Source organism: Amphibalanus amphitrite, unplaced genomic scaffold (assembly GCF_019059575.1).
Source record: "Amphibalanus amphitrite isolate SeventyFive unplaced genomic scaffold, NRLGWU_Aamphi_draft 000264F_arrow, whole genome shotgun sequence".
NCBI lineage: Eukaryota > Metazoa > Arthropoda > Thecostraca > Balanomorpha > Balanidae > Amphibalanus > Amphibalanus amphitrite.
Genome location: NW_024881759.1, coordinates 34,516 through 51,060, shown reverse-complemented (window position 1 = coordinate 51,060; position 16,545 = coordinate 34,516). Strand labels below are relative to the sequence as shown.

The 16,545-nt window shown below is 46.3% G+C and overlaps 1 protein-coding gene across 1 annotated transcript; it reads left to right on the top strand.

Annotated features, from left to right (window-relative positions):
- The first annotated feature begins 6,359 nt into the window (after nucleotides 1-6,359).
- On the top strand, nucleotides 6,360-16,460 carry LOC122386841 (protein KRI1 homolog). The gene is made up of 12 exons (XM_043376503.1): nucleotides 6,360-6,516; nucleotides 7,579-7,667; nucleotides 9,519-9,738; nucleotides 10,282-10,445; nucleotides 10,653-10,813; nucleotides 10,972-11,128; nucleotides 11,431-11,643; nucleotides 11,988-12,111; nucleotides 14,085-14,215; nucleotides 14,602-14,853; nucleotides 15,082-15,242; nucleotides 15,647-16,460. The coding sequence occupies exons 1-12, from the start codon at nucleotides 6,402-6,404 to the stop codon at nucleotides 16,281-16,283; spliced, it is 2,424 nt and encodes an 807-aa protein (XP_043232438.1). The 5' UTR covers nucleotides 6,360-6,401; the 3' UTR covers nucleotides 16,284-16,460.
- The last annotated feature ends 85 nt before the right edge of the window (nucleotides 16,461-16,545 follow it).

Here is a 16,545-nt window from a genome sequence, read left to right as displayed (position 1 = left end):
CATGGAAAGAATCGATAAATTGTTATGGTTTGCCCCCCCCCCCAAAAAAAAAACTCTGAGCTGGATCCGCCCCTGATGTGTTTGGTATTTTGTTGGTATCATGAGCCCTCGCTAATGTTTAACCCGCGCCCTGATGGGGTCTGCCGAGCAACGCGGTCTGATGGGGGGGGGGGCCATTTTGGCCCCCCCCCCCCTAAGATCTCGAGAACCACGCAACATAGCGACAAGTGGTAAACGGCGTTGGATAGCCCCAACGGGGAACTACCTTGTGACCCAATTTCATTGACCTCGGTCAAACCGATGACGTCACAGGTCAGGTCAAAGGTAGAATTTTCACCGTTTACAGGCATTTCAAGAAATGCGTTGTAAAATCGAGTAAAATGCATTTCATTGAAAATCATCGATGGGGAAATGTTCTTCAAACACATATTTTGCTATTTGAGGTCACTGATACCAGGTCAGGTCACAGAGGTCAGGTCACTGGGGGGGGGGGGGGGGGGGGGGTCACAATATAAAAGTGTCGTGTGATACATGTTTTATAGTCCATTTTACATGACAAATGCGAGTATGTGGGTCAGGCAGACTTTTGGGCCAGCTTAGGTCACGTTTTGATCAAGGTCAGGTCAAGGTCAGGTCAAGGTCAGGTCAAATTAGGTCAAATTTCAAAGTTGATATTTTTGCATAAATGGGTATCGATTCGATGCAGCTCGTCACGGGGAGTTCAATGGTGGTCTCCGTTTTGCGCTACAAGGTCTAGAATTGCTAAAAATTGAGTTCAAAAATTTGACGTCATCAATTTTTAACAGTTTGTTCGCTATAACTTGGCCAAAAAAAGAGGTATCGATCTTAAATTTGGTATGTATATCAAAGAGCGCAGGCACTATCACATATATTCCGTTTTTTTTTGCGAAATTCGATTTTTTTTTTGGAATTTTTTTGAGTTTTTCTAAAAAAAAATCAATTTTTTATTTTTGGGGGTCAAAATCCCAAAATTTCGAAAATCCGAGATAGCAGTTTTGTAGCGCCGTCTTTTCTCTACACAACCACATAAAGAACTTTAAAATTGCTTGTTAACTGTAGAATTGGTGAGCGTTTCATGAGATGTCATGTTCTTTGCTCATTTTTACTCGAATATGACCTCAGTTTGACCCATGGGTGTAGTTTTCCAAAAATCATTGGGGGTGCTCAATAGCTTTCAGAAAGGCATGCCATATTTTTCGTAGTTATTTTTTTTCAGCTGTTCTTTTTTACTGTACCCATCAGGCATCATGCAAGAAATGATGTTAAATCGGTTCGAGAGCTTGTTTTAATAGCGCCACTGTAAAACGATTTTAGCTCGTCCAATGCATTAATAATCACGGAAGTTTTTGAGCATATTTCAGAACACGCTGGGTTTAAAATTTAAATTCAGGCCCTATCGGACTTTTGGTAGGTCCGCGCTTAGGCAGCCTGGTCTGCATAGCTCTGCACGAATGAGCTTATATTGAGGGCTACCCAACATGACGCCTGACGGGACAGGCTCGATGGTTACTCTCCGGACATGGTTCTGGTGAATAATTGCATTTTGTCCCTGAACTTTAAAGGTAGTGTGCCACCTTCCAATGATTTCCCGTTTTATTTTTCCTAGGATAAGAAGCTTCTGTTTTTACCTAATATCGCAAAAAAAATCAAAAATGGGCCTGGAATGGGCCTTTTTTGCCAAAAAGTTTATCGGTTTTTCGATATGTATAACAACTGTAGTGGGCTGACCTGCAAACAGGCGTCGGCAACAATCGCGAATGCGGCGCACATGTGACAATAAGCAAAGGTCATTATAGAGTTACAACGTACGGGAATGAGTTTTCAGCTGGCTAATCGTAGACAACGCAATGTCGAACTTAAACTGTAAGCCTGTATTGGTATTGTTTCTTTAATTTGGCTGTCGAACATTAATTTATGGTTTGAAATATGATTTTATGTAAAATAATTGATATGAAACAGCCGTCTCTTAAGTTATGACCCCATTTCACCACACGCAAGTGGCAGAAATGACAATGATCAGCTGACGCATTTTTCTTGGCCGAAGTCAGAGCGCGCGGCCCGACGCACCACGCGTATTTGGAAATTCCGACCTCGACGAGCATCAGAAGCCACCTAACAGGCGTGTTCGAAACTGCAGGAGATGATGATGAACGGGTTTATCGAAACTTGATTGGATGAGCCTATCGGTAATAGCGATTTTAGTGTGTGCATTTATTGTTCATAGTGGTGTGAAATGTGGTTGGGGTACGACCGACAACCCGTCGGGGCGAATTTCGCACTGGGGTACTCAAAATTTGAAGAATTTAAGACGTTTCCATGAGTTTTGAAGGTATGGATAAGTTCTAAAAATCCGGTTCTCCTTATCCGGGTCATTAACTCAATATGGTCCAAGAAAGCTGGCACACTACCTTTAACCCTCGCCGGCACAGGCCATTTTGCGTCCTTCGATGGCACAAGGGAGGGGGGGGGGGTTGGTAAGACCCCCTCGCGTTTGGCCTCTGATCGAGCTAGAGCTTCCCGAAAAAGACGAGCATGTTGCCCGTCACGAGAGAAAGTCGATGATACCCAATTTTAAGGTCCTAGGTCATCGGTTGACCTTCCAGGTCAGGTCAATGACCCAAAAGTCGGGAAAATCGGGACCTGTTAGAAAGTCGTAAAGTGTGGCTGCTACGGGGTTTCCGGGGTGCTGATCACGAACATCGTGTTAGTTTTGATCACAGATGATGTTTTTAAGCATTTAGACCAGGTCGGGTCAGGTCAGGCCAGGTCAACCGGTAGGGGCCATGACGGGTATTTGTAGTGCGTGTCAACCGCCTCTGACAGCTTCGTAACATGTTACGAAGGCACCAAGACTACTTCGTAAATGTTCAAATGTTTGCTAAATTCGAATTCAGCTAAAAAAACTAGCCTAGAAACATGTAAAACTCGAAAAGGTGAACCAAGGTCACCAAAGGTCAATGACCTGACCTGATCTTCAGGTGACCTTGACATCCACCCTAATGCATGGGAGCAACATCAAATCACATGTTTGAACGTTTGAAACCACGAAAAGCTTGCAAAAGCGCGGCTAAAGCAAGCCGACATACGCCGAATCGCGATTCCGGCCAAACATGGTCTCGGAAAGTAGGTCACAGGTCAAAGGTCATTTGGGTCAGGGTCATGAAATTTTTAGAGTAGGTGTAAAAGTGATCAATGCGAGGGTACTGAAAGTTTCGTCGCGATCGGCCGCTTTTTACGCGAGTTATTCGCGAAAAACCTTAGGGTGCAGCCCAGTCCCACCTGGTACGGCTGGAGCGGCTACAGCACTGCTTTCTCATGTGGCTAGGGGCTAAAACGCAGAGGAACTGTCCTATGGACTATCGTAGTCTACTGCAAACCTTTAAAACTGAGTCCATCAAAGCCCACCTCATTCATACCGATGTCATGTTCTTGTACCAACTCCTTCACCACCGTACCGACTGTGCTTACCTGGTATCGATGTTTGTCCTTAACCCTCGCCGGCACAGGGGGGGGGGGGGTTGATGCAACCTTCCCCCTCGGTTTTTCGCGAATAACTCGCGTAAAAAGCGGCCGATCGCGACGAAAATTTTAGTACCCTCGCATTATTCAATTTTACACCAACCATTGAAATTTCATGACCCTGACCCAAATTACCTTTGACCTGTGACCTACTTCCCGAGACCATGTTTGGCCGGAATCGCGATTCGGCGTATGTCGGCTTGCACTAGCCGCGCGTTTGCGAGCTTTTCGTGGTTTCAAACGTTCAAACATGTGATCTGATGTTGCTCCCATGCATTAGAGTGGATTTCAAGGTCACCTGATGGTCAGGTCAGGTCATTGACCTTTGGTGACCTCGTTTCACTTTTTCTAGTAATACACGTTTCTAGGCTAGTTTTTTTTTTAGCTGAACTCGAATTTATCAACCATTTCAACATTTACGAAGTAGTTTTGGTGCCTTCGTAGCATATTACGAACAAGGCTATAGAACTCCGTTACGAAGCTGTCAGAGGCGGTTGACACGTACTACGAATACCCGTCACGACCCCTACCGGTTGACTTGACCTGACCTGACCCGACCTGGTCTAAATGCCCAAAGACATCATCTGTGATCAAAACTAACACGGTATTCGTGATCAGCACCCCGGAACACCCCACAGCAGCCACATTTTACGACTTTCTAACAGGTCCCGATTTTCCCGACTTTTGGGTCATTGACCTGACCTGGAAGGTCAACCGATGACCTAGGACCTTAAAATGGGATATCATCGGCTTCCTCTCGTGACGGGCAACACGCTCGTTTTTTCCTCGAAGCTCTAGCTCGATCAGGGGCCAAACGCGAGGGGGGTCGTACCAACCCCCCCCCCCTCCCTTGTGCCGTCGAAGGACGCAAATTGGCCTGTGCCGGCGAGGGTTAATGTGCCTGGGAGGCGTAACCGCCGCACGGGCTTGTTTCATGGCTCTTCGGGTGAGTGTACGTACACCGTAAAGAACTGTCTTTCTGTGCATATTCCTCGGTTGTGCAATCAATTTTTGGCACAAGGTCCGTCGGTGGACTTTTACCACCCTTCCACGTCCTTCCGCGGCGTGAGGCTTTCCAGTACTCCCGAACACTGGACAGTGGACACCTATGGGATCTCTCTGTCATCATGTCCCACGTGATTCATTGACTCAGGTTGTACTGAACTTTTAGAATATTACAGAAAATTGGATATTGTTAGGCTGGCGGCTGCTTCTATGCTTTTACCCAAACAGAGGAACTAAGTATGGTGCTGTGAATGTCGATAAATTTTACAGCCATTGAAATTGTTTGCCAACCCTCATTTACATATGTTAGATTGGAGATCTTACTTTGTCCCAAGCACCATAATATCAGATGTAATGTAAACACAAATATCATGCATCTTAATTTGTGGTAATTTCTTCAATGTATATTCTCTTAGTCACTGAATTGAGTAAGCATAGTATTTGCATGATTCACTGAGCTCATTACAGTACCAGTAAAACGCCTTTTGGGCGAAGAACGAGCGAGCGAGATAGTGAGCCCTGCACGTGCGCAAGGGCGAGAGGGTACTTCCAACGGGCTTGTGCAAAGCACCCTTCTAACCGGTCGCTAGCGGTGTGCCAAATTTGAACGCAATCGGCCCAGCCGTTCCTGAGATCTGGAAGCGGCATTCTGCACGTGCGCACGTGCAAGCGGGGTCCAAACTGACTTTTGCACGGCACCCTACTAACTGGTCCCCAACCGTGTACCAAATTTGAGCGCAATCGGCCCAGCCGTTCTCGAGATCTGGGAGCGCCCCCTGCACGTGCGCACGTGCTGTAGCACCCCAACCTTAACACATGTAGATGAATTATCTGATGGAGACCTAACTGTGTACCGAGTTTCAATTCAATCGGCCCAACCGTTGTGCCGTTATTGAGGTTGCAATTTTGGGGGTTCTTAAAAAATGTCCAACTTTACCACGCGCCACGTGCGGTGGTTGGCAAGAACGCATGGTGGCCATCACACCACAGAACTTTTACGTCCAAGTGACATTCAGTAAAGAAGACCGCTTGTCAATCGGATGTCCCGTTCCTAAGATATTAGCTTTTGAAGAGCGTCCCCACGGCCGGCCGCTCATACTCAGGATTTTTCCTTATTTCAGTATGAACTCGCTCGCTCGCTGCGCTCGCTCGCTCGTAACTAGGAGATGGACATACTGATTATTGAGGGCCTTGAGTCAGCTGGGAATGTTTTGAAGAGGCTGGGGGTGCTTTAAGGAGGCAGGGGGTGCTGAGCTCACGATTGGGGGTGCTTGAGCACCCACAAAGAGATATAAAGTTACACTTATGGTTTGACCTCAATAACTCCTGACCTGAGGTGACCTGTGACTTGAAATTTTGTGTGAAGGTATCAAATTGATGCCCCGTAAGGTACCCAAAATTTGGCGGCGCTGCGCGCCGCTGTTTTCTCGCTATTTAAGAAAAACCACAGGGAGGGGCCAAAATGGCCCCACCCCATCAGGGCGCGGGTTAAGAGGCTAAGAAATAGGTAAAAAGTTGGTATTTTCCTCATGTTCCCAAGTTGGTTTGGTTTCGGTACCTACCTATTTCTCCACGGGTTTGGTTGGTATTTGGTTTGGTATCGGTATTCCGATTTTCCGTAATTGACATCACTAGCTTATACCTATAATCTTGGATGCAATCCCAATCCAATTTCCAATGCATTTTCACATGATTTTCAGTTTTCACCTTTCCATGTCACATGCAAGGTATATAAGCCACATGCATGCAATTATTGTGACGTCATAAGACCAGCACGAAACACACTGTCCTCTGAATCTGAAACTTAATTTGGAATCCTTGAAATATTTGGGACAACGTGCGTTTGGAACTCAAAAATGGCGCAGGCATTGTTCGATGATGGGTCTTCTGAATCTGAAGCGGAGTTTTCTGTCAGTAGCAAATACGCTGAGAAATACAACAGCTGGAGAGAAAAAGAAGAATACCAGAAGCGTGAGTAAATTCTTTTCAGTGTCTCGTTCATGATTGATATAGATGCGTTAGGTCCGCGTCAGTATCGTCGACAGCACCTGTAGCGACAGCTATTTTATATTAAATATTGAATCTTCGATTAAATTCAGAAAAAAGTGTTCCTGAAATGAATAGAGCTTCAATTTAAGGGTAAGTCGCAATACACATTTTCACATCTTTTTAATGATTATATGCCAGTGTCCGATAATCGCCTTAGTCCATATAATTTTTTTCCATCTTGATCTTCATTCAAACTGAAGGCTTACTGATTCCATACAGGCATTACCATTTTGTAAAATACGTCAAAGGTGTTATGTAAGCAGGCAGCTCAATTAAAGGAAATTATATTGATTTATGTTTCATTATAACTACAAACTACCTATGTACGGCCCTCCAGCAAAAGAGTGGTTGGTTAGCCTATGTGCTTTTGGTGTAATAACTTTGAATGACAGAGACGCTCCTGTAAAATGACTAAATAGAAATGAGAAGAGGGTTCGTGCACACACTTCAGCAATGGTTTTCAACAGCCATTAGACGTATTCATCAATGCAGATCGTTTATTGTGAAGTTGGCAACCAACCACTAAATACCTGGAGGGCCGTACCTAGCTTCAAATCTAGTACCTACAAGCTGTTCACAGGTACCTAATTGGGGTCAGGGTAGTCACAATGAAGGCAGCTCACTTGTTTTTGCAACCAAGGAGAGGTACTATACCAAGAGATGCTTTCTAAGCAAACCAAACCAAAGCTAACCAAATCTGACTTTAGGTTACCTACAACATAAAAGCTACAACCACTACCTAAAACCTACAACCTACAACCTAACATCAAGTGCCAAAAACAGTTTTTTTTTTGCAAAAAACAAGTGTGACACTTGCTTAACTACTACCCCTAATGGGCATAGGTAATGGATGTGAGTGCCCACTGTAGGTGCTTTACAATAGGAAGTTGAAATCTAAAACTTTTGTGTTAAAATGCATTTAATATGTGAATGTATGACCTACTATTTGTGACGTTTTAACCTAAGGCATACCTTGTTTTTCAGTGCAAGCAAAGTATGGCAAAGATGTCTCGCTGGATGCAGCCAAAGGAGCTGATGAGACCTCATCATCATCAGAAGACGAGGAAGCTGAGGTATGCATGTATTTTGTGTGTGCCTATCATTTTATGAGAATTGAGTTACTGCATAATAGGATATTGTGTGGTACCTCACGGTTCGTCGGAAGGTCATCTCAGGCTCAAAAGAAACGATATATACCATTCGAAAGCTGACGGTGAGCTGAATCCAAAAATGTAATTTTTATCAAAATCGATCGATGGCCTTTTTTGAAAATTGCGTTTTTGTAAAAACTTAATAATCTTTTATTCAACGGGCTGTCCCGAACATTCTTGAAAACATAAACATGTATTTTTGAGTTCCAGTGAAAGCTGTATGCCAAAAGAACAATATTTAGCGAAGCAATATTTCCAAACATTAATATGCGTCTCCCACAGCCGACAATAAGGCGCAATCACACAACTCAGTGTCACGATGGACCAAAGTCAGCCACACAGAAGCGTGAAATGACCCTTATCGACTCGCAGACCCGGCGCTCTCGGCCCGCCTGACCGGCCACGGAAAGAACGTTCGGCTCTCGCTCTACTAAACAAATGTCAAATTTGTCAGTTTAACTGTCCACATCGCTGTTAAAGTTATTCAGGATACCTGTGAAGAAAATTCATTGTTCTGCCATCTTCACATCATGCATTAATTTGCATTTGTTCATGTCTACTTTGCTCAATTGAGCTTGGTATCATGCCCATATAAGGAAAATTGGCCGCGCTGAAATGTCAGAGGTTGCACCGGCCTCAGCTCGGGTGGAGTGGGGGTAGCGCCCGGCGGGGCAGGGTAACCTTTGACCGGTCGCACGGCCGAGCAGCTGTCACCAGTACAGCCTCTGACAGTGAAACCCCGCTCACTTCCCCTGTGCGGGCACTGATCGCAGCTGGATGGAACAAAACATGTATAAGAAAAATGTAAATTAAAGCATGTTGTAAATCAAGCAGAAGAATGAATTTTCTTCCCAGGTATCCTGAATAACTTTAATAGCGATGTGGACAGTTAAAGTGACAAATATGACATTTGTTTAGTAGAACGAGAGCCGAACGTTCTTTCCGTGGCCGGTCAGGCGGGCCGAGAGCGCCGGGTCTGCGAGTCGATAAGGGTCATTTCACGCTTCTGTGTGGCTGACTTTGGTCCATCGTGACACTGAGATGTGTGATTGCGCCTTATTTTCGGCTGTGGGAGACGCATATTAATGTTTGGAAATATTGCTTCGCTAAATATTGTTCTTTTGGCGTTCAGCTTTCACTGGAACTCAATAATACATGTTTATGTTTTCAAGAATGTCCGGGACAGCCCGTTGAATAAAAGGTTATTAAATTTTTACAAAAACGCAATTTTCAAAAAAGGCCATCGATCGATTTTGATAAAAATTACATTTTTGGATTCAGCTCTCCGTCAGCTTTCGAATGGTATATACCGTTTCTTTTGAGCCTGAGATGACCTTCCGACGAACCGTGACCTATGACTAGTGCACATTTTCTATTATGCACATGCATTTTTCACCCTTTATTATTATTCAGTGAGTGCCACCAGCTCACAATCAGTGGTATATTATGCACATGCTGGAGTTGTTGATGGTGGGACCAAGTGTTAGAGCGAAGATGATGTCCCAATATTTTGTAGCTTATTTTCTGTCAAAATTCATGACAATAAGTTTTGCAGCACTTTGATTTTATTCATATTGTTGAGCTTTACAATTGCATGGTAATTGGTAATTTAACTGATAATTTGGTAAGCATGTGTATTTTCATGCTGCTTTTTGTGTTGCCAGTATAGTTTGTTCGCTGATTTTTTTTTTTTTGTATTTGGGTTGACATGCATAGCAGGATCATGGACGTTTTCAGAATTCCCTATCTAACAGAATGGCCTCATTTTTTCAGGAACTTACCCCAAACATGGAAAAGCAGTTCTTTGAAACACTTTCAAAACTGAAACAAAATGATCCAGAAATCTATGACCCTGGCAAAAGGTTTTTCAATGAGAAGAATGAAGAAAATGGTGCATCAACAAGCAAAAAGAAGCGCAAAGAAAAGCCAATGTTTCTCAGAGACTATGAAAGAGAAATGTTGTTGAACAGTGGAGAAGTACAAACTGAAAATGGTAAGTGGAATGCAGTCAAAGTTCAAACAGGAAAACCAAACAGATAGATCGCCCAGAGAGGCTTTTCTGTCATTTCCTTTGGGTGCTGACATAGACAACAGCAGTGGCCACCATGATTTCTCTTCCACTGATATTCCAATCAACAGTAATGCCTTCGCTTTTAGAGACAATTGTCCACCTTTATTGTGCTTGTATACACAATAAATGTGTGGAGTTGTGTATCATTTAGCGCCACCTCAGATGAGTGTGCCGAACGTCTCGCGCCGGGTATTGCACGTTTATGGTAATTCCAGGACATCATGCTCTGCTAGACTGTACAGTGTACACGTTTCTGAAAACTTAGCTCGTTCATTCCGTTACCCTGTGACCCTGTGTTGTTTTTCACTGGTGCCCTGCCACGTGTCCGTTCTGTGACACTGTATGACTCTGTGCGCCCTGCAGTGACGCACGGAACCGTGCGTGTGTGGCCGGTGACGCTGTGTGCCTGTCCTCCAACCGGTGACGTCTGTTCGTCGTCCTCTGACCCTGTAACTCCGCGCTCAGGCTCCGCAGCCGGGCCCCCTCAGCAGCCCTCGTACGCCGAGGAGCAGGAGGAGCTGCGCGCCGGGTTCCGCGCCCTGGTGGACAGCGACTCGGACGCCGAGGAAGGCGGCGACCCCTTCTCCGGCAGTCTGCTCAAGAAGAGGGAGAAGACGGCCGCTGAACAGGTGGGACGGGACCCTGGACAAAAGGAAAAGCCATCTTGTTGGACTACAGTCACTTAAGGCCAAAATCATGCTGGTCGTGAAAGTCTTGAGTTGTGTGAAACGGAAAACATAGATTCTATGCAGTGTCATTTTGTGAAATACTCCGTTCAAAATTTGACAGAGGTACAAAGGTACAATGACCATTCGATTTTCGCTTGATGCGCGCAGGAACACGAAGATGAGCAGTACAAGATCTGGCTGAAAGGACAAAAGGAGACTGCCGGAGACAAGGCGGTCGAAGGCCGCCTCAAGGGACTGAAAGATGCCTGGTCCAACCCGAAAATTTCCAAAGATGAAGCGTTCTTGCGTGACTACATCCTGAGTAAGCGGTAAGTGGATAATATTTTCATAAATCGAAGGGCCTTCCCAGGCTATCAGCCGGTGCTGTGTTTGCTAGTGAAATGGTTGTGTGCAAACACGGTCCATGACACCCCGGGTGCCCGTATGTGTGAGTGAGATGTGAACTAGCTCCGTGGATCTGCCGCAGGTACCTAGAGGAGGGGGATGACTCGTACGTGCCCAGCTACGAGGAGGTGGTACACGACTCGGAGGGAGATCTCTCAGAGGACGAGCGCACCGTCGGAAAACAGGAGGCGTTCGAACACAAGTTCAACTTCCGCTTCGAGGAGCCAGATCAGGAATTCGTAAGTAAAATGTTGTCTTGATTCATTGATTGCAATGAGATGGTCATCTCGGCTTCCAATTTGCTCCTACTATTTGATTTTGAGATGTTCGATTTTTTTCGAGGATGTTTTTTAACGTTTCCAGCTTGGACGTCATCTTTGGTGATACTGGAAATAAGGAAGCATGTAAGTGTTCCTTGTGCTGAATGCTGTTCCACATTCTAGCCTCGCTTCGGACGAACTTTCATTATCGCTCGAACATTGAGCGGTGATTGTGCGTGGTGCTTGGCTAAGAGTCTGATCATATTTCTGTGTGATTTCAGATCAAAAGGTATCCGAGAACAATCAAGAATTCGTTGAGGAAAAAGGATGAACGACGAAAATTGAACAGAGAGGAGAAAAGGAAGAGACAAGAAGAGGAAAAGAAAAAGAAGGAAGAAGAACTCAAACGTCTGAAGACGTTGAAGAGGAAAGAAATTATGGAGAAACTAGAAACACTCAAGGAGGCTGTTGGCAATACTGATTTGCCGTTTGAGGTACGCTTTACGATCTTACGATATAATAGACAACCTTATTATAGGGTTAGGAGGGCATATGGCTAGAAAGAAAAGCTCACTGTTAATGACCATAGCGATGAACTGTTGGCCTGTTTCTGGGATGATCAGTGATCTACTGGCAAGCTGTCGTCGACTCGTCTAGGAACAATTCAATTTATTCCTCAACAAATAGGACCAGCTAGCCCCGAAGATTATAGTGATCCTTTAATCATCCGCGCCTCTGAGAAAAGTCAGATTTAGAGCGACACTCTGTTTTAGCTGGCCCTTCTACGACACACTTCCCTCGCTGACCGCTGCTCTACGCTACCCCTCCTGTCCGCCAGGTGGCTGACTTGGACGCCGATTTCGACCCGGACGCGCACGACCGGAAAATGGGCGAGATGTTCGGCGACGACTACTACTACGACGCCGATAACGACGAGGAAAAACCAGTCTTCTCTGACGACGGTAAGTGACCAGCTGTGGCGCGGCGTTGATAACCGAGCTGCAGATGACTGGCAGTTCATGGGCGCTCTGTCCCACTGTTATCGTTACGAGATATGAAAGACCTTAACCCGCGACCTGGTGGGGGGGGCTATTTTTTGCCCCCCCCCCCCTCCAGACTTTTCAATATATCTCCAGAACCGCTGCGCCGATCGTCACCAAACTTTCAGTACCCTCCCGGACATCAATTTTACACATTGTGACCAAACATTTTTCCAAAGGCTATGATAGGTTGGCCGGAAATGACGTCAGAGTGACGTCATGTTCTGCCGATTTCGACCCAAAAAAGGGTTTCGCGGGAAGAGCTGTCAGGCCTATAGCTTTGCAAATACAGAAAAATGATAAAGACATAAAAGCTGTAGAATGGACAGGGCTACAAAACTGCTATCTCGGATTTTTTATTTTTTTTATTTTGACCCCTAAAAATCAAAAAAAAAATTGAATTCAATAATCGAAAAATCCAAAAAGTTTTTTGAATTTCGCAAAAACCGGAATATATGTGATAGTCCTTACCGCCTTCCATCCACATACCAAATTTGAGATTGATACCTCTTTTTTGGCGAAGGTATAGCGAAAAAACTGTTCAAAATTGATGACGTCAAATTTTCAAACTCAATTTTTAGCAATTCTAGACCCCGTAGCGCAAAACAAAGACCACCATTAGACTCCCCGTGACGAGCCGCATCGAATCAATACCCATTTTATGCCAAACTATCAACTTTAAAATTTGACCTTTTTTGGCCTGACCTTGACCTGACCTTGACCTGCACTTCACCAGAAAGTGACCTAAGCCGTACCTGACAGTCTTATAACCAACACCATTGAGTTGGAAATGAAAAATTGGCCATAAAACATGCATCACACAACCTTAGTAAAGTTGGGCTCATGTGACATGACCTGTGACCCTTGGTGACCTGACCTGTGACCTGACATGGTATTGTCAGTGACCTCTAATAGCAACATATCTACTAGGCAACTGACGCCCTATGGCTGATTCTCGACAAAATGCGTTTTCCTCGGTGTTATAGCGTATTCCCTAGAAGACCCGTGAACGGTGAAACATTTCATCTTTGACCTGACCTGTGACGTCATCGGTGACCCCGAGGTCAATGAAATTTGGTTTCCTTCGACAAATTAGACAGGCCTTTCGAACGCCGTTTGAATTTTGCGGATCCGTCTAGTAGTTTCGGAGATACGAGGGGGCAAAAAATAGCCCCCCCCTACCAGGTCGCGTTATAAACAGACCCTACCAGGGCGCGGGTTAAACCTCAGCAAGCGAAGTGCAACATTTACCAATGAACAAAATACTATTGAGATCCACAGGCGTTTTGTCGAAGTGTATGGTCCAGACTGGTGTTTGATTCATCTGTGATTGAATCGATTGGATTGAATCAAACAAAATTTGTTGAATCAAAAAGGTTTGATTCACCGTCAGCATTGTTTGATTCACAAGCCATGATTGAATCAAACGCATTGGGAATCAGGGTTGATTGAATCAAAAAAATTAATGATTCATGAACTTAAAAAAAAATTGAAGTGAACGAACATAGTTCATTATCAACAAATATTAACACTTCTGCCATTACATGACAACAAAAAGGACACAACAAATACAATACTATCCCTGATATTTTGTATATTTTATTTTTTAATTGAATCAAAAAGAATCATTCAAAAAAATTTTGGCTCAATCAAACGTCAATCATTCCTTTTATTGTTTTTTTTTTATTCTCTGAATCAAAAGGAATCGATTCACCAATTTTTTTGAAGGAATCAAACGGTGATTGAATCAAACAAAAATCAAATGAATCAATGATTGAATCGATCCAAAAAAGGTGAATCAAAAACCAGTCTGGTATGGTCGCAGCCACGGTTTCTCCCCGCCCGCCTCGGGCCATTTGTCCCGCTGGTGACACGAGCGCCCTCTGTGCCGGCAGAGGACTGGGACAACTGGGCGCCGGGGGAGGAAGACGCTGTGGAAGGAGAGGAGGAGGAGAGCGGACAGTGGGCCGAGCCCGGCCACAGCCAGAGCGACCACACTCCCGCCTGCGAGCAGCCAGACTTTGTGGTGAGTTTCATCACTTGGCAACATCGCGGAACGATATATGCAGCAACTGTCGCCCCAGCTACTTCGAATTCAATCTGGCGCAGTAACATATGTCGTTAGGGGATATTGCAGGACTACCTCAGATAATTGAAAAGTTCGATCCCCTAACTGAACTACTATTTTCACGCCCCCTATGTCATTCGAAACAGGACCGATTCGAAGTGTCGCGCATTATGAGAACAATATGACCACAGCAAACTGGCCGTTTGTGTCTGGACCTTTTTCACCCAGTTTTACCTGTTTTGGTCCTGTATGGCCTGTGTTGACCCGTTTGACCTGTGCTGACCCGCATGTAACCTGTGCTGACCCGCATGACCTGTGCTGACCCGGTATGACTCGCCACTCAGATGGACTGCGACTACACGCCGTCGGCGGTGCGCCGGCCGCCGGCCGAGCTCACCACCGGCCGCGGCCGGAAGAAGAGACGCGGCCGGCTCGCCGAGCTGCTCAGGCGGAAAAAGCCGCGCTTCGAGCCGGCGGCCGGCCAGCGGCTGGCGGAGTACGTGGACCAGTACTACCAGCTGGACGCGCAGGCTAACCCGCACCCGTTCAAGTACCGCGAGGTGCCGGCCAACGACTTTGGCCTGGATACGACTGAGGTGAGTTCAGTGCGGGAGATGGCGACCACGACGACTTTTGGGCAGACCACGGTCAAAACGCATCGGGTTGGATGTCTTGGAGTAGGATTGTGCTATGCCATGTTTCCATTGTGTTATCACTGCCGAATACTGCCGGCCGGGTTGGGCCAGACGAGGCCAGTCTAATCAACTCTAATCCAGTCTAACTGTACTAGTGCAGCGTGTTCAGCCCGGCGCTTCTGTTGACAGATCCTGATGGCCGATGAGCGGGACCTGAACCGATGGGTGTCGGTGAAACGGATGTCTCAGTACCTGCGACCCGAGGAAGAGCAGCATGACGTCAAAAAGTACAAAGCCAAAGCCTCCAACGCATTCTACAAGCAGAAGATACTGCAGAGCCTCTATAAAAAGTGAGTCAATTTCACTTATGCACTAGACACTTTGGCAGTAACTGAAAGGTGGATGTTTGACTGTCAGCCGTCGTGACCGACTAGCTGGTGAAACCTTTGTTATCTGCCCCAGACGTCGTGATATGGCTGACTGAAAGAGGCGACCTTGCACGCCTCAACAGGTGCTAAGTTTTGAGTGTGGACAGTCTGCACCGCGTCTGTACCCGTCTCGTTTGACCCGAACCAGTGCCCGTCTCTCACCAGTTCAGTTAGGCGAGTGCGTCTTTCCGGGCGGTCCCGTACACGTCCTGTCGGCTCGACTCGTAATCGTGCCCTAGGTGTTTCCGTGTCCCGTCAGTCTTCCCTTTCCCCGTTAGGGCGTCCTTTCTCCACTGACTACCTCCGTCCCCGTTTTGTTTCAACAGGGAAGGCGAGCCAGAGGAAGATCCGGAGAAGTATGAACCACAGAAGAAGAAAAAGAAGAAGCGGAAGAGGAAGGAGAAGGAGAGGGAGGCGGAGGAGCAGAACGGCGGTACTCACGGGGAGGGCGGGGATGAAGAGGAGGAGGGACTCTGGGTAGCTCCACTGGAGAACGGTGTCGAAACGGCGCCGGACGCTACCGAGTCGGAACCGCAGGAGCAGGGGAAGAAGAAAAAGAAGAAGAAGCGGAAAGAAAAACTGACTGCCGTCGAAGAAACAACAAACGAGAACGGCACATTGGATCACTCCGCCGTCAATGGTGAACAAGCAGCGTCAGAGAACCCACCTGAGGGAGGAAAGAAGAAGAAAAAGAAGCGGAAGCACCACGAGGAGACAGTGGATGACGCCGCTGAGCAGCGGCCGGGGAAGACTCGCTCGGACGAGCCGGCCGGTACCTCGGAGGGGCCCGCTCCCAAGAAGCGGCGGCACGCAGCCGGGGGCAAACGACGACGCGCGGCCCAGGCCGAGGCCGGCTCCCAGGCTGCCATGGTGCTCTCCATGTCAGATGCACGCTTGGAAGCGTTTGGACTCAACCCCAAAAAGATTAGGGGCAAGGTGATCTATGGTCAGGGCGGATCGTAGCACCGGTGCGGGGCGTGGGTGTTTTGAACGAGTCTTATTTGACTGGGTATTTTTGTGGTTTACTCTTACAAAGCCGTGCGTTGCGTGGAGGTAAATGTGGCATATGCAATTTCAGTGAGATATCGACGTTAGCTGATGATAAATATGTGACGCGGCAGGCCCCTGCCGCTCATTTAACAGCTTGTTTTGGTGAGAGCACGAAGCGTCTTAGGTAGCAAACCAAAAGTATAACTTGACCTCTGGTCTTCTCAGAGCAAACCGT